The sequence below is a fragment of the Eumetopias jubatus genome, unplaced genomic scaffold (genome assembly GCF_037043125.1).
Source record: "Eumetopias jubatus isolate StellerSeaLion01/CBP00866 unplaced genomic scaffold, mEumJub1_p1.0 scaffold_2, whole genome shotgun sequence".
Classification (NCBI taxonomy): domain Eukaryota; kingdom Metazoa; phylum Chordata; class Mammalia; order Carnivora; family Otariidae; genus Eumetopias; species Eumetopias jubatus.
Genome location: NW_028274808.1, coordinates 52,112,163 through 52,134,498, shown reverse-complemented (window position 1 = coordinate 52,134,498; position 22,336 = coordinate 52,112,163). Strand labels below are relative to the sequence as shown.

At 40.1% G+C, this 22,336-nt stretch overlaps 1 protein-coding gene across 1 annotated transcript in view; it reads left to right on the top strand.

Moving 5' to 3' along the window:
- PINX1 (PIN2 (TERF1) interacting telomerase inhibitor 1) overlaps window positions 1-13,031 on the top strand; it is an 87,219-nt gene extending 74,188 nt beyond the window's left edge. Inside the window, exon 7 of the mRNA XM_028114205.2 lies at window positions 12,315-13,031. Coding sequence (XP_027970006.2) covers window positions 12,315-12,794 — 480 coding nt within the window. The 3' untranslated portion in view covers window positions 12,795-13,031. The remainder of the gene's footprint in view (window positions 1-12,314) is intronic.
- Window positions 13,032-22,336: the final 9,305 nt, after the last annotated feature.

Sequence of the window (22,336 nt, the reverse complement as noted above, 5' to 3'; positions counted from 1 at the left end):
CTCAAGGCTACAGCATGTTAGAATGTTGGAATTGTAACAGACCTTAAAAAACATAGCTGTCTTTTTTCCAACTCCACATAGAGCCCTTGGAGTTCCTCAGAGATGCCTCAGGGGCCTTACCAGGGAGAGGAGGTTTAGGACAGGAGCTTTGGGTTCCCCTAACCCCACCTCAACCACAGTTCTGATGTGTTACATACTGGCCTCTGTTTAAATTTCATTTGAAGAATAGCACACAGTCCAAAACTGTGTTGGAGATAAGTAACTGAGTAGCCCTACTTCCTTGTTTTGCAAATGATTCATTTGAGGCTCGAAAGGCCAGTGACTTGTCCAAGATCACACATTCTGTCAGATGTGAGTCAGATTTTTTTGACACTCGGGTGATTGCCACTTGCACTACATTGAACTCAGTACCTTTTCATTCTTTCCTTTGGTAGCTAACACTTTATACCACTGCCACTGTATGGTCCACAGACCAGCTCATGACAAGGACAGAAGTTAGAGTAAGCATTTAGAAACTTTTATAGCTTGATATTAAGTTTCATAAATTGGAACTTGTATTTTTTGTCTTTTTAAAATTTCACTTTCCAAGTATTTTTTAAATATTTTATTGTATTCTAGTTTACTTTATTTTCTTTATTTAGTAAATAGTCGTAGTCTGTTTACAAAAGTCTTGGTCCACAATGGATTGGAGATTTTAAAAAGAAAAACAGTGGGCCCTTCACCCCTGATAGTTTGAGAAGCACTGTGCTATAGGGCATTGCATCTCCACGGACTCAGAACCAGTTAGGAACAAAAACAAGAAGCAGGGCTTACTTTACAGAACCAGGTAGGGAGGTGGCATTACTTGTTCTTTTTTGCTTAAACTTTTAAGATATTATCATTCTTCCTTATAAAATAAAAAAAATTATTGCATAAAACTGATTTCTATTTTTAATATGTATAATAACACAGGAGTATGTGTTTATAGTAGCAATAATGTTTCTTTTCTTTTTTTAATTAATTTAGTTTTTTATTATGTTACGTTAGCCACCATACAGTACATCATTAGTTTTTGATGTAGTGTTCAGTGATTCATTAGTTGCGTATAACACCCAGTGCTCATCCCAATACGTACCCTCCTTACTGCCCATCACCCGGCTATCCCATCCCCCCACCCCCCTCCCCTCTGAAACCCTCAGTTTGTTTCCCAGAGTCCATAGTCTCTCATGGTTCGTCTCCCTCTCTGATACCCCCTCTTCAGTTTTCCCTTCCTTCCCCATTGTCCTCCATGCTATTGCTTATGTTCCACATATGAGTGAAACCATATGATAATTGTCTTTCTCTGCTTGACTTATTTCACTTAGCATAATCCCCTCCAGTTCCATCCATGTCGATGCAAATGGTGGGTATTCATCCTTTCTGATGGCTGAGTAATATTCCATTGTATATATGGACCACATCTTCTTTATCCATTCATCTGTTGAAGGGCATCTCGGCTCCTTCCACAGGCTATTGTGGATATTGCTGCTATGAACATTGGGGTGCATGTACCCTTTCTTTTCACTACATCTGTATCTCTGGGGTAAATACCTGGTAGTGCAACTGCTGGGTAGTAGGGCAGCTCTATTTTTAACTTTTTGAGGAACCTCCATACTGTTTTCCAGAGTGGCTGTACCAGCTTGCATTCCCACCAACAGTGTCAGAGGGTTCCCCTTTCTCCACATCCTCACCAACATTTGTTGTTTCCTGCCTTGTTAATTTTTGCCATTCTAACTGGTGTAAGGTGGTATCTCAATGTGGTTTTGATTTGAATTTCCCTGATGGGTAATTTATTTTCTATAAACTCTTTAGAATTATGGTCTCCATTTAATCAGTTAGAGGTTTGTTGAACTGAGTTGTTTTGTAGTTGGTTTTCTTATCATTTAGTTTCTCTTTATTCTAAAAATAAGTTCTCCCAGTGTATTTTATTTTTTAATTTTAATTTTTGATGTGGTGGTGGGAAGACCGCTTACATGAGATCTACCTAGGTCTCATTTTTTATTAATACTGTTTTTTTTTTTACAGTCTGTCTCCCTTGGGATGGGGAGCTCCTTATCTAGGTCCCAGCCCTGGTCAGGTAAATAGTAGCTGTTCAGTGGCTGTTCATGAGGAACGGGATGGCCAAATCTTTGGACTTGAGCCTTTTCAAGATCATATTTTTGCGTCATTTACTTTTATTACGTGATTCAATGAGTTCAGAATTTTATTTAACTTACTCTTACTAATAACTTAAATATCCTTTAAACATCGAATTATTTTGCCTTACCAGATTTACTCCTAAAGAGCATTTTTAAATGCTTTTAATTGTTATTTTGATTTCTGGTCAATTAAAAAGTATAGAAGGGTTAACCTTATATAATGCTCAAGAACTGAGGGAAGGGACTCTGTTTTGTTAGTGACTTCATTTACCTAAATTAATTTACCTTTCTCTTGAAAGTAATCTTGACTATTCCAGATAACTATTCCTCCTCTAATCCTAGTTTTAAAGTACTAGGTTCTCTGAACTCTTCAAAAAATGCTATGCTTTCTATAATAAGGAGCCTTAGCATGAGTTTTCATGATTCCTAAGCAATTTTCAAGTCTTTTTTTTTTTAATTTTATTTATTTATTCATGACAGACAGAGAGAGAGAGAAGCAGAGGGAGAAGCAGGCTCCCAAGGAGCAGGGAGCCCAATGTGGGACTCGATCCCAGGACCCTGGGATCATGACCTGAGCCGAAGGCAGACGCTTAACCATCTGAGCCACCCAGGTGCCCGCAATTTTCAAGTCTTCTGTGGAGTAAAGTTGGAAGAGACAGATCCTCAGGTAGCCTCTGCTTCTGTCCTTCAAGATTCAGATACTAGCGTTCAACTACGGATAAAAGCTACTTGTCCTGCCTCCAGAGAGCAGCGAAGAGAACCAGTTGACCTAGAATTATAAAGTGTAGTCAGTTTGGATTATTTTTAGACTTCATTCAGAAAGAAGTTGGTGTCTATGTCACCTTGATCATTTCAGCTTTGGAGGAGCCTCATTTATCTTATAAGGGCTAGTATGTTGTGAAATGTTGTCTCATGAGTCACTGCAACTTTCCAAGCCTTAGGACCTTTCAGGGGGGCAGGAAACCTGCTCTTTTCTTCCCCCTCTTTTTCCCCAGAGGCTGTTATGACTCTTTTCAGTAGTTTTGATGTCAGTTACTTGAGAAGTTGTTGCCATAGAGAATCATCCTTTTAAAACATGTTTATGTTGGCTTTTCTTAATGAATGGTAATTGGAGCAGCTGATGAGGCAAAAGGAAAAAAAAAAGAAATGAACAGCTTTGTTAGCATTGGCCTTCGTATGAGGAATTCGGCATCATTTGTATTGCTCTCCTGTTGTCCAGTGCAGAACAAGATATTTTGTCCCTTCCAGTTCTCCATTATTTTCTGAGATGTCCATTTATTTGTCTGAATTTGTAAATTCCAAGCAAAGTTCTAATGTCTAATTATTAGAAAGTTATCTCCTTAGGTTTACAGGGTGTTGAGAGTTCTCTTTGATGTCCGATCGCTTCATCACCAGACTTTCTCCTTGTCTACCATCCTTTGCTGCTTGAAATCAGACAGCAGTTAGCAGCCTCTCTACCATTCACCAGCATTAATTCAGGAAGGTAGCAAGTGATGGACATTGAGAACTCCCATCAAACCCAAAGCCCCCCAATTCCATATATATGTGCATGTATATGTGTCTGTGTGTGTATGTGTGTATACTTCAAAAGCATCTAACACTTCCAAAAGCAGATATTTGATCATAAATTTATTCATTTATTTGTTCAGCGAATACTTAGCATCTATTATGTTTATATACTAGAGAGAAAACAAACTTCCACAAATTATCCACTGATGAAATTCAAAACTTTATGGACACTGATATTTGAAATGTACATAATTTTCACAAGTCATAAGATAGTCTTTTGATTTTTCCCCCAACCATTTAAAATTGTAAAAACCTTTTTTAAAAGAATTTATTTATTTATTTATTTATTTATTTATTTATTTGTTGGGGGGAGGGGCAGAGGGAGAGAGAGAATCTCAAGCAGACTCTGTGCTGAATGCAGTGCCCAACGCAGGGCTTGATCTCACAGCCCTGAGATCATGACCTGAGCTGAAATCAAGAGTTGGACACTTAACCGACTGAGCCATTCAGGCACCCCTAAAATGTAAAACCCTCTTTTTAACTTGCGAGGTGTTCAGAGATCAGCAGCGGGGATGGATTTGGCCCATGAGCCATAGTTTGCCAACCCTGTTCCAGAGAGCGCTCTCCTGGAGCCCCTGCAGAGTTGGCTTCTAATACATGCCTTGGGTTCCTAGAACCTGTTTGTATGTGCACACCTGCCCATCTGCCCCCCCCCCGCCATACACAGTGAGTCTAGGTGTTTTGCAGTTGAGTTGCTGTGTAATTCTACTGCCGATATTATACTTTTTATTTTTAACCCAACTTTTAATCAAAATTTCTCTTCAGTCAGGTGGAGTTTTGTATTTGTTCTTGACTCTTGCGATGCTTTCTAATACTAAAAGCAGTTGTGTTTCCCAGTCAGATTCCCTAAGACTGGTTACAACTGAAACTGTGTGTTTAGCCTAACTCCAGATGTGAGTGATGGAGATCTTGAAACACACACACATACACACACACAAGATTTCACATTTGAATAAACTTTTTTGTGAGTGCAGAAACAGCTCTTTGTCAGGAAAACACTAAATGTCTTCAATTATATGGAAACCAAAAAGGTACATGGAAAGCAAGGAGAGAAATGTTGGCACAGCGGCACAATTCCTGCTTTCTGACTAACAGCATTGATCACTGCTTAGCTTAACCTTTGGAGACAGACCAGTTCTGATGACTCTCTAGAATCGGGCTTTCCTAGATTGTATTTTCAGCTCAGGATACAACATAGGCTGTACCTTAAAAACTTGCAGCCGGGGGCTTATAGTGGAACTTTTGTCCAGCTGCTTGTCTTCTCAGAATAAGCTCCTACCTTTGCCCCTGATGTGCCCTAGCACTCTCTTGCTGTCCAACCTTTTATTTTGATGACAAGAACAGTTCGGCCCATCCAGGCTGTTTTGTTACTGTGTCTGCCAGTCCCACAGAGTGCATGTGACAGTTCTCATACAACATGGCACATATTTTTTTTTTCCAATTTACTTATCTCCTGGGAGGTGACTACAGTCACATGGGGAGTAACAGACCAGAGAAGTGTGTGCATCTATTGACTGAGCTCCTCTGAATCCCTAAGGGCCACAGGAGGTAACTGGCTGATCACTCTAAGTTGTTAGAGAAGCAGGGTGCACCATGAGGTGTGGCGGCATCTGATGAGAAGGGAATGGTTTCATCTGGATGGGAAGAATATATACTGCAAAATGCTGACTCTCTCCTTCCTGCCCTTCCAAGTGCCTTCTGGGCATTAGGCCTGCCCAGCATGCAGACAAATCTCTACCAATAAATACAAAGCTTACGGCTCAGTGGGTGGTAGTGAGGGTATCTCCCAGCCCTAATCTGCTTGGGCTTTGTGTCTTCTGTGCTCTCCTTGAGCGCTTACCATGTGGTTGTTCCTCCTTGGAGAATGTGTGCAGAATATAAATGAAGTAGAAATGGTCTCTGTCCTCAAGGAACTTAACATTTCCCTGGGAAGATGCTTACACGGCGAATTATAAAAAATCAGAAAATAGAAGTAACTCATTAATTGCTAGTCACAGACAGTAAACAAGAGAGAATGTTTCACAAGGGATCAGCCTTGTTGAAGGAGGCAGTTTTGTACTCCATCTTCAAGAAGGTGATGCACCTGACTATGTATAAAGGATCTGCAAGAGCATCCTTGGCCCACATGAGTGACTGTGTCAGCCCATTCTGCCCCATCTGTTGGCAGAGGCTCTAGCGCATACATATTCCAGCAGTGCCTTCATCCTGTAAGTGATGAAATCATTTCTTGACTTTATCTCTGTCCAAAATGAATGGGTGCAATTTCTACATCCCAGGAGACATAATTTGTGCTTGTCAGAACTGTCCTGCTGAAAAATTTGGAAAAGATACAAAATGTTCTTTAAAAGCACTCACTGGCCAAGCTTCCTTAACTTTGCACAGACTGCTCCAGCCCCAGCTGATGACAAAGAGAGTGGAAGTGAGCATTTGCTCATCATAGGCACCATCTGTCAGAGCTAGTAACTCCAGTTGTTAAATCCATTACTTTTGAGCTCTGGGTGTCTACTTTTTCTTTCGATGAGGAAAGTTCATTGAAGGATTACTGTTGCAGCCTGAGCTCTTGTGTTTTAACATGGAAATCAAAAGGCTTCAGTCATCTTGTCACTTAAGATGAGCAGTGACATGAGAGAGGCCATTGAGCTGAAAGACTTTTGCCTTTGAAACCCCATCGCTGGCCTAATCTATCATAAGTTAAGATTTTATATTTATAGTGCAATTGCCCCCAACACCTCACTGAATTCTCAACCCAAAGTGCTCTGTTTTCCTGCCCTGAAAGATACTAACAACATCCTCCTGAGAACAATAAAGAGAATCCTTTTTATTTGGGCATTTTGCTGCTAATCCATCTTAGTATACATGTTTGAAAGGCACAGAGGACTGTGAACCCAGAGGTGCTTGAGCAGATAGCTCACTGAGCTGCAGAGCCTCTAGAGAGAATACCTGAGAGAAACAAAGAACAAACTCACAATTCTGTGGACATTGGAGAAAAGTTGACGTGCATAGTTCTGGGCATCTTTCAGGCACCTGAGATGATTGTGGCATATTGTAATTGATGTCCCACGGGTCTCTCTTTGCAAGGTCTTGTTTCCTTTGCATCCATTCTGTCCTGCTGCTCGCAATCCCAGTGGTAATTCAGAACTGCCAGAGATAGGTTTAGGTCCTAAGATTCTCCAGCTTTCAGGATGGCACAAGTATATAGGCTTGAACCACTGGAATCTAACTGTTGCTGTCGAGAAAATGGAGACAAAGCAAGTTAATGGTGGGAGGGACTGCCCGCCTCCCCAAGTAATCGGTGTCTGTATTAGAGGTGTCTGGCTGGAAGTCACAAGACATCTGTCCGCGAGGGAGTCTTGCCTTAGGTGGAAGGTTGGACTCAGCTTTTACTTCCTGCTTCAAAACCCTCACACTTTGCTAAGTGAATTTACATGCTAATTTGACTAATTATAAAACTCTTCAGCCTGGCTTTGGGCTATTTTTTATTTATATAAACTGCAAACTACATAAGAGTATTTTTTTTTTTTTTTTTTTTCCTGTTTAGAAAGTAGTATCTATTTCTGGTGACATTTTTTCTACATGAAGCTTTTGCATCAGTTTACCTTCTTCTGCCCTTGTCAAAGTTGAGCATGGACCTTAGTCCATGGATTAAGTCCATGTGTATCCCAGCTGATACACATTTCGGTATTAGGATGATTTCTGAAGAGAGCAACAGTGACAAGTGAGTCTGTGTGACGCAGGCCAAAAGTTAGGATGCCATCGTGGAAAGAGAAGGGGCTTTGTGTCTGGCAGCCTTGTGGCCCAAGACCTTCTGCAGTTAAGTGCTTTGATCTGTAAAATGGAGAAAATGCCTCTCATCCGGTTGCTGTGAGGGTCACATGGGCTGACTTATGATAATAAATGACTTCCATGTTGAAGGCATCTAAGAAATGATGGCTGCTTTCTATAGTGCACCCAAGTATGGGTCAGGTTTCCTTCTGTGATTGAGTGGAACATTCCCATAGGGCCCTTCCGGTTTACACTGAGGTTCTGTGAAGTGAGGAACAGGTCCTCCTGAGTTCCAACCCACAGAATATTTATTGCTTGGATAGAAATTAAGGCCCCACCTATCATTTGGGAAAACCGATTATCAGATTTTTTTTTAACACGTACTTTTATAAACTCTGAGAGAAATGAGAAGACTCAGGTTTTTGGGAAGAGACAATATTAACTTATGAAACAGAACACCACAAGAAGCTATTGCACTTTATATTTTTAAAAAGAGTAGGTTCTAAAATACATGGAAAAGATTTCAAGACTCTAAATGTACCCTTGGGTCTTTCTGAGTAATTGATGAAAAGGAAGGCAATACAGTGGATATATTACAAATTTAGGGAGAGGTTTGTTTTAAAACTGCTTTGTTAATCCCTTACCATTTCTCCTCCTCATTCACGGACCTCTTTCTTTGCAAAGCTTGTCTTAGGTATCCTGCTTGGTTCTGGACATGCACAGTTAATTCAGATATGTCCCTGCCCCGTGGGAACTGACAAGAAGCTGTGGTCAGCACAGAGGCTGGGGGGTTCCATGGGGCAGAGCCCAGCTCCCACACAGACTACTCTCCCGCCTGTATCCTTCACTGGACCCAAGTGAAAGCCTGCATTTCTCCTTGCACATGCCATTACTAGGCAGCTATTAAAACTCTTGGCCCACTCAAGCCGGGATTTAAAGAATCTTAGGCTTTGGAGGCATAAAACCCAAGGGAGCAGTTGCCCATTATTCATTCCAGAAGCCCACCAGTTTTGATTCCAGTCGGGTAAAATCATTAGCATTTCCCCCACGCTTTGCCTTTGGAAAACACAAATTTAGGGTATGTGAAGGATCAGTGGAGATTTTCAACCCAAGGGATGGAAAAAAACCTTCAAAATTGTTAAGTACAAAAAGAGAATTTGTTACTTTTAAAAGTTTTAGATTTTTACTACCTTTCTTAGAAGTATTTGGGATGATTTCCAGGATATAGGTGTAAAATAGATCTGTCCTTCAGTTAATAGTCGCTCCAGTTTGTTGCTTTTATTGATTTTAGCCTCTGTATAGTGTCCTTTCTTTTAAACACGTTCTTAACAACTCTCTTCAGTACAAAATAGTACTTGGCTCTCTCAGCTCTTCTGAATGGTATTACTGGATGTGCTTTTCGACTGGCATGCTTTCTCATAGGTGGTGTAGAAATGTTTTCCCACAGGTAGGCTGTGGGTGTATTGGTCTCACTGTGGCATCTTGGCCTGACAGTTGCAGTGGTGGTTGGCTATGAACAGGGCCCATCTCTTCTGCCTGCCTCACTGTACCTTCTCTGCTCTCTTCCATCACTGAGGAATGGCCAGTACAAATGTCTCTTCAGAGATCAGTAAGTTTTAGACCTTCAAGGGACCTTAGAAGTAACCTCCTTTAACCTACTTCTTTGACCTGATAATAGGTAACAGGCCTAGAGAAGCTATGGGATTCATTCACCTAAGGACCTTCATTAGTTAACAGCAAGAATTAGAATTCCAAAAAAAAAAAGTTTCCTGAATCCCTAAGCTTAAATCAAATGTTTAGTAAGAACTATACCTCCCTTGGTAGTATTTTGTATGGCACTGGAAGTTTTCAAGCTATTTGTCATTTATTTGGCTAGTCTTTAGGACACTGTGAGCAAATTGGTGCATTCTCAAAGTTTACAAAGTGGAAGTCACGTGTGGCATTACAGATTTTTTTTTTGAAGTTGTATTATATGATTAATGGAAATGTGGATAGAAATTGTTTCAAACGACTAGAAGTAACTTGCTTTTTTTCAGTACTTTGAAATAAAGACCAAACATGAAAAGTTTTCGTTTTCTTAAAAAGATATATCTTTCATATTTATGGCCAAGAATATAGAATACAGGGATTACAATTGCTGTAGTAAAACTAGGCTTATGATTTATAAAATCAAAATATGAGCTTACGATGTAGGAGTCCTGGGCACTGCTCCTACAAGAATCAGATCTGCGACTGATCCCTGCTGTTTCCGTGGCTTTTAAAACAGATACATTCCTGTAGTGTGGGAGGGTGGCTGCACCTGGCATTAAATGGCTCTCCCCAGCAAGCCATTGTTTTGCCTACACTTTCTTTGAGATAAATAGGATTTGGGTGCTGGCTCCTCTCGCTTGTCTCCATGCCCTGCTAAGCTTGGTGTGCAGTGGCCCGTGGTTATTAAAATCCTTATCACCATAAGGAGTTGATTATGAGCCATAGTTATTTTCTGGAATTAGAAAGGCCTGCTGAATTCAACAAGTGACTCAAAGATAGTCTTATATTTCCTAATAATTAAAAGTGTGATTAATACCAGCAATTAGTTCCTGTGATTTAACTGTTAAAAGCAGGAATTCAGGAGGTAATGCATAGGTGAGCAAGGTAAGGAGCCATAGGATATAATTTAAATTTCAGTTCCTCAGACACCAGAAGAGTTGGCCCGCATAAGATAAACTCCTTTTAATGCCATGAAACTAAATGAGACCTGCTTTACATAAATGGGCCACCTTCACAGACTGTCTACTGTCTGGCTGTGGCTCTGTGCCCTTAAATGGAAGGCAAGAGTATTCTTGCCCATCAAACTGGCACCAGGAGACCTTGAGAAGATTTCTCATTCTGCTATGCAGAATTCAGCTTTTTCAACAGTAAGGAATTAAAAACACAAGTGACCTTGTTTCGTTCTCCTGGGGCAGCTGTTTCTAAATTTTTTGCAAAATTACCTGATGGGATTGCAGCCGGAATTGAGTGCTGATAGGTAACATTTGCACTTCTTCCCAAGGCTTAGTTGGTTTATTCCATATGTTCTGCATTTTACATTTTAAAATTTTAAAAATTGACCATACAATTTTGTGTTATTAGCCGAGTAAAATAAGGTTTGTGTTAATTGGATAAGTTGTGATGTTGTTGGTAAGGAGCCCTTTCATGAGAGCTCTCTGGGGCAGTGGCCACTCAAAGCCCGGTTGTTCATTGATGGAATATTGATTCTGCTGGAATTTCAAAAAGGATGCTACGTTGATTCCACTGAGCTGGTTTTTGAGTTCTGTATCAAGAACATGCATGGTCCGTTTATATGTGTTGGTTTGTAATAAAGTTAGCTGCATAGGCAGAACTTTGCCTGAGTTCAGAATAATTTGTAGAATCCTAATTTGGAAACGGATTTATTCAGAAAAGCATTTTCCCACCCTTCCAACATGAAAGGGTCGAACAACCAGTCTCTTCTGTGCAAATAAGTAAATGTGAAAAGAAGCCAGGTTATTATGAAAACCCAGGTTTAGCATTATTGTCTAATGGCTTGATTATTTCAAAAAAGTTTCTGTGGGCATAGTTACTCTAAACATTGACTTTACGTAAAGCATAGTCCTTATATTCTTCATCTTGTAGGTAATTAGTTTTCCCTCACACATTTTCATTCTCTTGCTGCCAGCCAGCCACAAACCATATGATGATAGTAGCATTTCATTTTCTATCCCAGGCCATTAAGTTAGGAATTTTCTCGCTTCTGAAGCCTTACAGCTGAATGTATTTATTTAATATTAAAATATAAACCTCACTTAATCCCAGCTGTTATGAGTGAGTAATTCTTCACATTTGGAAACAAGACTTAACACAGCCATGAGTATCTCATCCAGGTTGGAGTAAGGATGGGGCCATCTCCCTTCTCCCCGCCCCCAGCCGAGGGAAGAAGGGTTCCCCGTGCTAACCTGTTCTTGATGGGTGGAGGAGGGAACACTTGCACTTCCAACCTTGGTGCATTCTTTTGGAGGGCCACCTTCTGCCTGTGGCGGACACAGGTGTTCCTGACACACCCAGTTCTGGGTTGGCACTGGGCTCCTGTTACAGGAACGGCTAGCATTCCATGTGTCATCTGTGCTTCCAGGTCAATGCACAGAGACCTATGTAATCCATAACAGAGCTGAAATAGGTATCCAACAAAATCACAAAGCTGGAGGACTTCAGTGTCCGTGTGTGTTTTTTTATTATTATGTTAATCACCATACATTACATCCTTAGTTTTTGATGTAGTGTTCCGTGATTCATTGTTTGCGTATAACACCCAGTGCTCCATGCAGAACGTGCCCTCTTTAATACCCATCACCAGGCTAACCCATCCCCCTCGCCCCCTCCCTTCTAGAACCCTCAGTTTGTTTTTCAGAGTCCATAGTCTCTCATGGTTCGTCTCCGCCTCCAATTCCCCCCCCTTCATTCTTCCCCTCCTATCTTCTTAGTGTCCCTATGTTTTTAAGGGAGATTCTAGGTACTTAGTCATTAGGTATAACATTGTTGCTAAGCAGCTGTTTACTCAGAATTCCATGTAGATGACTTGCCAGTTCACTTAGGAAGTTAGCTTATGTCTGTTTGAATACATACGGTATTCAATCAAAGTGTCTGGCCACCTTGTTCTGTGCTTTGCAGTTGAGCTCTACCAAAGGGGAGACAAAGAGACATGGTGGAAGCTGGGCGCTCAGCCTGGTCTCCTCCTGCCCAGTGCGAATAGCTCCATGTTCAGTCCTCCAGGATGCTGTGAGGAGTCAACAGTTGAGTCTTAATTGGTTTTAACTTCTTTCCCCACCTTAGGATGATGATTCCAGCCCTGCCACTCCAGATGGGAATGTATCCTCCACTACAACGACCAGTGCCTTCACCATCCAGGAGTACTTTGCCAAGCGGATGGCGGAGCTAAAGAATAAGCCACAGGTCATAGCGGCAGGGCCTGACCTTGCAGAGAACCGAATAGAAAGAAAAAGGGGAAAGAAGAGAAAGAAAGGGGCAAAAGATAAAAATGTGGAGACTTACACTGAACCCCAGGCCAAGAAGAAGAGAGACCAAGTTGAACAGCAGCTTGGAGACCCTTGTTGGGATGAGAATTCTAGTGTTTCTGCTGAGGATGGAGAGGATTGTGTGTGGCCCCCTGATGACCAGGACATTACCCCAAAGCCCAAAAAAAGGAGAGAAAAGAAAAAGCTACAAAAGCAAGTTGAGGTAGCAGTGGATGCTATGTTACATGACATACCAGTAAAGAAGACAAAGAAGAAGAAGAAGAAAGGTTCCGAATAAATTCTCTCGAGCCAGGGCCTTCCAGCCATTCAGCTGTCAGGGCCCTGCAAGCAAACACCTTTGGCCTGAAGTCAGAGCAGAGTTCACCCAAGAGAGTTTGTGCACATCTTTTGACATGCCCGTGGGTTGCTGAGTCTCGCCCTCTCACCACATTTTTCCCAACACATCCCTGGAGAACTTTCTAATGTCCCAAATCATGGCTCTCATAAACAAATAAATTTCTTTTTAGACTGTGAACCCTTCAGCCTGAGTGTTTATTCATATTTATTTGAATACATTGTTACATGTGTGTAGGTATGTCACAGTCTGTATTTGCTCTTGATTTCCTTCGGTAACAATGAACTGTGCTTCCTTCTCAAGGACTCAGTCTAATTAAAGGATTAAGAGGCAATAGTTTGAATTTACATAGTTCTTTCTGTTCTACAGCCAACCATACATTTTTGCCAAGCAGGTATTATATGATTACGTTCCCAAATTGGAGTGTTGTTTGGCTTAGTTTAGTTTTGATGGGGAGATTTTTTAATATCCTCTCTTCCACTGAGCGATGATGGCTGTGTGTTCGGAGGTCTTCTCCCCAAGAAGATAGAGTTTACGAAGCAAGCTGACTCCGGGGACAGTTTAACCTTCCAGGTCTCCCAGGAGGCCTTTTAGCCAGCTAGCTGTTCCTCACAGAGTGTGGGCAGTCAGAGCTGTTTCCATGTGGTGGTGCTTGGGGCAGTCCCTTGTCGTGGGCTTGGCCTTATTTGTGATGATGAGGAGGTCCTCAGGAGGCTCAAAAATACTGAGAATCTAAGGTCATGAAATTAATTTCCTCTGGAAATAAGGCAGTTTCTAGATTGGGACTGCCTTATGAAAGTACTTAAAAGGATAAATATTGCATACATAATAAAAGGTATCTTTCTGTGCTGCTCAAACCACATGGCATCACCCTGTTGTGTTTATCCTGGCTTCTGCCATGCCCTGGCGAGTCTCCCTGTGTGCTGGTTAATCTCTCCTTGTGCGGTTTGACTTCAGAGACCCTCACGCCTTCTTTGGGACACAGTGAAAAAGAAAATGCTTCAAGTTTGGAGGTCCGGCCCTACAGTTTTCCCTGCTTGTTTGCCCTCTTCTGCCTTCTTTCTGCTCCCCATCTAGTCCTTCTTCTTCATCTCTTTGCCCCTTTACTCCCTCTCCCCTGCTCTCCTCTTATTTTCAGCCCCCAGCTTTCTCATACCCCCTTTTAGCTGCCTGCTCCCCGTGCCCTCTTGCAGTTTGCGCTGCTTGGCCCACTCTGCCGGACCTGTGACCGTAGATGGGGGCGGGGGTGGTGGGCTCTACCCCCTGATCTCGAGATTAGCACGGTCTGATGACCTTTGGCCCTTGATTCAAACTCTCGTGGTCATACATTACGTATGAACCATGGCCCTGAGATGCTTAGAATTGAGAAAATACATGAAGAATGTTTGGTTTTAAGTCCCTTAAAGATTCTGAAGAGTGCTTATTGTTTAAACACACACATACACGCACGTCCCACAGAGAAAAGTCATGAATTCAGAGCCTGAGGTCTAGTTTCTCAGTTTTATCTTGGCTCCCAGAATTTAGAATCCCAGGCTATGGTCCAGGCTAATAAAACACCCAAGATTTTTAAAGTCAGTTTTCTTTACAGAGGGCACATGCTCAAGTTATGTCTGCTTGTCCTATCTTGTCAATGAAACTAGAGTTCCAGAAGGGAGTTGGGATGTATAAAACCTAAAGGGAACTATCTTTTAAATATATATATAAATATAAATAAATATACATATATAGTTTTATATATGTGTGTATATATGTTTATTATATATAGTCTTTTTCTTTTTTGCTTTTTATTAAACTTTAACTTCTCCTACTGATAAAAATCAGTGCCAGGAGAATACACTGAATTGTGTGCAGGAGGAGGAAGCAAATGGGTATTTAGGAAGCAGATGCGATGCTTCTAGGTCAAATGGGGTGAAGGGGCCAGCTGGGAAGACCAGAAGCCAGAGGTGCTGAAGGGACGTTCTTTGGAATTCCAAGGCAATCGCACTTCGAGGGGAAGTGCAGCTTCCATTGAGCGAGCCTGTAGACTATGATGATGATTATTTTAATGGGCTGCAGAAAGAACTTCTAAATGATTTTAATGGCCAAGTGGGTAGACTGAGTAAAAGGCACACCTTCAGCAAAGAGCAGTGTGACCATTTGCTTTGAAGGACACAGAATATTTTCTCTAGACATCCTTAGCTTTAATTTTTCCCAAGTGTCTCTTTTTCAGGAGACTTAGTTTTCTGGGTCTAAGTGGAAGTCAGAACAATGGAATAAGTCCTCTTGAGGACTGCATTTCATAGGCATATTTTAAAAATTGTTCACATACGAATCCTATTTTTTGCCTTAAATTATCTCAGTAAAAATATATTAATTTTGTATTCTTTGCTGCTTTCTTTCAGTTTTAAGAGGAAAAGTAGGTTCTCAGGAGATTTATCCAACAAGGAGGTTCCTAAATGTTGTCTCGTAGTGCCCTTCTTTCCTCTTTTGGTTAATTTTAATAGATAATAATTATTACAGAATGAAATCCTATGTGCCTGGCCCTATTCCAAGCAGTTTAAATAAATCAACTCATGTGGTCCTCACACCACCCAGTAAGATAACCATTATTACTATTATTCCTATATCTATGAGCTTGGTTTTGTTTTCTTTTTTTGTTTACTTATGGTTTTTAGACTACACATATAAGAGAGATCATATGGTATTTGTCTTTCTCTGACTTGTTTCACTTAGCATAATGACCTCGAGGTCCATCCATGTAACAACAAATGGCAAGATTTCATTCTTTTTTATGGCTGAATAATACTCTTTGTGTATTTATAAATTTCTTTATCTTTTCATCCATTGATGGACACTTCGGTTTTTTCCCTGTCTTAGCCATTGTAAATAATGCTGCAGTGAACGTGGAGGTGCATATATCTTTTCAAATTAGTGTTTTTGTTTTCTTTAGATAAATGCCCAGAAATGGAGATGCAGGATCATATGGTTATATTTTTAATTTTGTGAGGAACTTCTATACTGTTTTCCATAGTAGTTCACCAGTTTACATTTCTTTCCACCAGCAGTGCACAAGGGTTCCTTTTTTTTCCACTTCCTCACCAACATGTGCTGTTTCTTGTCTTTTTGATAATAGCCATTCTAACAGGTGTGAGGTGATACTGTGATTTTGATTTCCATTTCCCTGATTGATGATGTCAAGCATTTTTTTTTTCCGTACCTGTTGGCCATTTGTATGTCTTCTTTGGAAAAATGTCTGTTCAGATCTTCTGCCTGTCGTTTAATCAGATTTTTGTCTTTTTCTTTTTCTTTTTTTGCTATTGAGTTGTATGAGTTGCCATTGAGTTCTTTATATATTTGGGATATTAGCCCCTTATCAGATATATGATTTTCAGTTATTTTCTCCCATTCAGTAGGTTGCCTTTTCATTTTGTTGATGGTTTCCTTTGCTGTGCAGAAGCTTTTTAGTTTGATGTAGCCCCGCTTGTTTACTTTTGTTTTCGTTGTTTTGGTTTTGGTATCAGATTTTAAAAAACCATTGCCAAGATCTGTCATGGAGCTTACTGCCTATGTTTTCTTCTGGAGTTTTATGATTTCAGGTCTTATGTTCAAGTCTTTAATCATTTTGAGTTAATTTTTGTGTATGGTGTAAGATAGTCCAGTTTCATTCTTTTCTATGTGGCTATCCAATTTCTTCAGTACCATTTATTGAGGATACTGTCCTTTCTCCATTGTATATTCTTGGTTCCTCTGTCGCAAATTGATTAAACCTGTATGTGTGGGCTTATTTTTGGGCTCTCTGTTCCATTGATCTGGGTGTCTGTTTTTATGTCTGTATCATACAGTTTTAACTACTATAGCTTTGTTAACAGGCTTTAAAATCAGGGAGTATTTGCCTCCAGCTTTGTTCTTCTTTCTCAGAATTGCTTGACTATTCAGAGTTGTTGGTTCCATGCAAATTTTAGAATTGTTTGTTCTATTTCTATGAAGCATGCCATAGGACTTTTGATAGGGATTGCACTGAATCTGTACTTTTTTGGGGTAGTGTAGTATGGACATTATAACAATATTAATCCTTCCAATCTTCCAAATCTTTCCATTTATTTGGTCTTCTTCTATTTCTTTCATTAATGTCTTGTAGTTTTCAATATATAGGCCTTTCATCTTGGTTAAATTTATTTCCAGGTATTTTATTTGTTTGGATGCAGTTGTAAATGGCATTGTTTTGTTAATTTCTCTTTCTGATAATTTGTTATTAGTGGAAAGAAATGCAACAGATTTTTATGTATTGATTTTGTATCCTGCAACTTTACCAACTTTGTTAGTACTAAGAGCTTTTTGGTGGAGTCTTTAGGGTTTTTTGTATATAAGATTATGACATCTGCAAATCGTGACAGTTTTACTTCTTTCCAATTTTGAGTGCTTTATATTTTTTTCCTGCCTTATTGCTCTGGCTAGGATAAAAGTGAGAGTGGGCACCCTTATCTTGTCCCTGATCTTAGAGAAAAAGCTTTCAGCTTTTCACTGTTGAATCTGATGTTAGCTGTGGCCTTGTCATATGTGTCTTTTATTATGCTGAGGTATGTTCCCTCTATACCCACTTTTTTGAGAGTTTTTTTTATCATATTAAGTTTTGTCAAATGCTTTTCCTGCATCTATTGAGATGGTCCTATGATTGTTATCCTTCATTTTGTTAATGAAGTGTGTATCACACTGACTTATCTGCATGTGTTGAACCATCCTCACATTCCTGCAATAAATCCCTCTTGATCATGATGTATGGTTACATCTGATCTGTTAATGTATTGTTGAATTTGGTTTGTTCACATTTTGCTGAGGATTTTTACATCTCTGTTCAAGGATATTGGCCTGTAATTATTTTTGTGTTTGTGGCATCCTCATCTGCTCTTGGTGTCAGGGTAATGCTGGCCTTGTAAAATGTGTTGACAAGTTTTGCTCTCTTCTACTTTATGGAAGAGTTTGAGAAAAATTGGTACTAATTCTTCTTTGAATGTTTGGTAGAATTCACCGGTGAAGCTATCTGGTCCTGAACTTTTATTTGTTGGCAGGTTTTTTGATTACTGATTCAATCTGCTAGTAATTCATTGTGTTCAGATTTTCTCCTAGTAATCATTGTGTTCAGATTTCCTATTTCATGTTGATTCAACCTCGGTACATTGTATGTTTCTAGGAATTTATCCATTTTTTCTAGTTTGTCCCATTTATTGGCATATAATTGTTCCTAGTAGTCCCTTATGATCCTTTGTATTTCTTTGTTATCAGTTGTAATATCTCCTTTTAATTTTATGATTTTATTTATTTGAGTTTTCTCCCTTGTTTTCTTGGTGAGCCTAGCTCAGTTTTGTCAATTTTATCTTTTCAAACAACCTCTTAGTTTCATTGATCTATATTGTTAATATAGTCTCTATTTCATTTATTTCTGCTCTATTTGTTATTTCCTTCCTTCTGCTAAATTTAGCCTTCATTTATTCTTTTTCTAGATCCTTGAGATGTGAAGTTAGGTTGTTCATTTGAGACTTACTTATGGAGGTAGGCATTTATCATGAACTTCTCTCTCCTAATTGCTTTTGGCTGCATCCTATAAATTTTGGTATGTTACATTGCCATTTTCATTTGTCTCAAGGTAATTTTTATTTTTCTTTTGACTTCTTTGACCCATTTGTTCAGCCATATGTTGTATAATCTCCATGTAACTGAATTTCTCAGTTTTCTTCATGTAATTAATTTATAGTTTCATACCATTGTGGTCAGAAAAGATGCTTGATATGGTTTCATTCCTCTTAAAGGAATGAAGATTTGTTTTGTGGCCTCACATATAATCTATCTTGAAAAATATTCCATGTGCACTTGAGAAGAATGTGTGTTCTGTTGCTTTTGGATGGAATATTCTGTATAATCTGTTAAGTCCATCTAGTCTAACATATCATTTAAGGCCAATATTTCCTTATTGCTTTTCTGTGTGGATGATCTATCCACTGAGGTAAGTGAGGTATTAATGTCCCCTATTATTACATTGCTGTCTGTTTCTTCCTTTAGGTCTGTTAATATTTGCTTTATATATTTAGATGCTTCTATCTTGGGTGCACAGATATTTCCAAAGTTATATCCTCTTGTTAGATTGACCCCTTTTTCATTATGCAGTACACTTCTTTGTCTCTTACAAGATCTTTGTTTTAAGGTCTATTTTGTCTGATAGAAGTACAGCTACTCCAGCTTTCTTTTTGTTTCCATTTGCGTGGAACATCTTTTCCCAGCCCTTCACTTTCAATCTGTGTGTGTCCATACATCTAAAATGTATCTCTTGTTATGATGAGCACTGGGTGTTATATGTAAGCAATGACTCACTAAATTCTACTTCAGAAACCAATATTACACTATATGTTAACTAACTAGAATTTAAATAAAAGTTTGAAAAAAGAAAATATCTCTTGTAGGTAGCATATAGACAGGTCTTGTTTTTTTTACCCAGACATTCTGTGTCCTTTTGAGAATTTAATCCATTTACATTTGAAGTAATTATTGATAGGTGTATGTTTATTGCCATTGTGTTGAGTATTTTCTGGCTGTTTTAGTAGTTCTCTGTTCCATTCTTCTCTTGCTCTCTTGCTTTGTGGTTTGATGACTCTCTTCAGTGGTAAGCTTTCTCTTAATATTATTTTCTCTTAATCGTTTGTGTTATTTACTTTATGTTTTTGCTTTGTGGTTACCGTGAGGCTTACACATAAAAACTGATATCTACAATGAGAATATATTTGAAAGCAGCTGTGGCACACTCTAGAAAGTTTTGCAATTAGCTTGACGTAGTACTAATATGAGCTGTAGAAAATACTTTAGGGTACACTGCACATTAGAAATTCTCAGTGGATTTTCCTTTCCAACTTGGTCAAGAGGTTGGTGGGAAATTGGGTAAGTCACTCAGCTTCTTAAAACCTGTTTGCCAATTTAAAAACAATTTCTTCTAATTTACAGAAAATATTGATGCTTCTAAAAATGAAACCAAAATAAGCATTTGTTTTAGACCACAGTGCATACCTCTGCTTCTCTCTTCCTTCACCTGTTGGCAGACACCAGTAGGAGCAAGCTGGGACCTGTTTTGTTGTTTTGTTTTGTTTTTTCTTAGAAACAGAGTCAGAGAAATGTTTCAGCACAATTTGCCCAAGCAATCTCAGTCCCTGGGCCAGCAAGCAGCAGCTGTATTTAGATTTAAGTAGGAAGTTCCCCACTGTCACCCTGTTTATCTTGTGGGTTCTACAGCCACTGCAGTTTGAAACCTGTTGTGTTGACCTGTGGGGATGAGAAGGTCCGATCAGGTACTCTGATGTGTAGTTTTATATTGCTCGGTTATTAGTGAGCAAATTAGTATCATGTCCTAATAAAGTGGATGACTAGGCTTCTTGCATGAAAGTATACTATCTAGTTAAGAAATATTGAATACATTAAAATGACCTACACAAAGCCTATATGGGACCAGTAAGGGGAGTGGGTAGGTTGGGGGAAGCCAGAGAGAGAGAGAGACAGCATGTGAAAAAGGGTACGTAGAAACAGAGTTGCATTTGGGTTGCCAAAATGTGGATGGTTACAGTGTGTGGGCTAAAACAGACATTCTCACTGAGCTCTTCTCTCAGCTAAATTGAAGTTTCTCTACCTACTGGCCTTCAACTCCTGCCTCAGATGTCATCAACAATTTCTCCAGCCTTTACTCAGAAAGCTCCCAGAAGCAATCTCTCCTTTTTCTGAATTTTCATACTGCTTTCTGACTCCTCAAAGTCTACCCCATATTAGGACTTTTAGTTGTATGAATTTTTCCCCTTCAAGTCTGGGTCCTCTGAAAGTGAAGTTAAGCTTTGTATCTCTACAGCACCCAGGACAATGCCTTGCACATAGCAGGTACAGAGGACTCTTAAGAAGCAAATGAACAAACCACAGCTAGGCCAGAGCCCATGCTCTGAAGATCTGAAGTGTATCCCAGGTTGAGGATGATAATCAGGGATGTACTGCTGTGGCCACAGCCTCTACTTTCCTTCAAATCCTCAACACTGTAACATAGGATATATGTAAGACCTCCTCACCCAACTTGACACCTTAATTATGAATTCCTCCTCACTCCTCCCTTAGGCCTTCCTTGCAACTGTCACCTTGCCATGGGGATCTGAAATGACCTCCTCCTGGGGCCCAATTTTCAAGCCTCCCTTCCTTGAGTGGTAGTTGTAGGATTAAATGGAAAAAAGGACCTAACCAAATACTGGACAGCCCTCAGTGCATTTTCTCTCTTCCTCCAAGCAAAAGGGGTAAAAAAGCAATTCTTAGAAAAAGCTGGGAGCCCCATTCATAGGAAGGCCACTGGTGTCCTCTCAGATGAGGAAGTTCTGGCAGTGGTAGTCCTTCTGGTGCTCTGCAGAGCTATCACCAGGGCCCCTGAACCACTTTTTAGGTGCTGCAATGATTCTCCTGACTGACAAGCTCCAAGGTGTGGTCAGGTCATCCTGAAGACATCAGAGTCCCAGGAATGCTTAGGGCTCCTCACTGGAGGAGGTAACCTGTGAGCAGGCCCTGGGGCACAGCAGGGTGTGGTCACATTGACTCAGACTTCTCAGGTGACAGGTTTCAGGATCCTGCCCTTACCTGGATCTCCTAGGCAGCTCCGAGTGGAGCAAGTTGTTGCAATTTAGCTTGGAGGGTTTACAAAATCCTTCTGTGATGGGGCAAGGCACTCTCAGTCTGCAGTGAACAACTATTAACAGGGAGAATGAGTGTACTCTGGCCATATAACCTAGTGGGTCCTCAAATCAGAGGATCTTTCCAAATGTTTGTCCCTAAGACAAGCAATCCTGCTCACCTCAGCCCTGTAGGAGCTGTATTATTACATTCCTCACTTTATAGATGATGAAATGGGCTCAGGGTTGCCAAGTGCCTTGACCAAGGTCACCAGTTCATGAAGTGGCAGATGAAATGGTTGTCTTCCCAGGCTCCAACTCCTTTTTGCTCCTGGAAAGGTTTTGGATACCATGATTTTTGTTTTTAATAATTGAATTAATTCGATGTGTGATTTAGTCCATTTGTGTATGTAAGGTGCCTTTATAGCAACTACAAAGTAATTAACAAGAGGAGAGGTATACGAAATAATGTGGGAGAGCATCATCAGATGTGCACATATAGTCATTCCACAAACCTTAAATGGTTAAGGCTCAGTGCTAGGGGCTAGGAATACAGATATGACAAAGCCTTCAAGAAGCTTACCATTTAGGGGGTGCCTGGGTGGCTCAGTCATTTATTTGTCTTCTTTCACTCAGGTTATGATCCCAGGGTCCTGGAATTGAGCCCCGCATCCCTGCTGAGCAGGGAGGGAGCCTGCTTCTTCCTCTCCCTCTCCTGCTCCCCCTGCTTGTGCGCTCTCACTCTCACTCTGTCAAGTAAATAAATCTAAAAAAAACAAAAACAAAAAAGTTCATCATTTAGTGAATTGTGTCACGGAAGTTGGAAGAACTAAC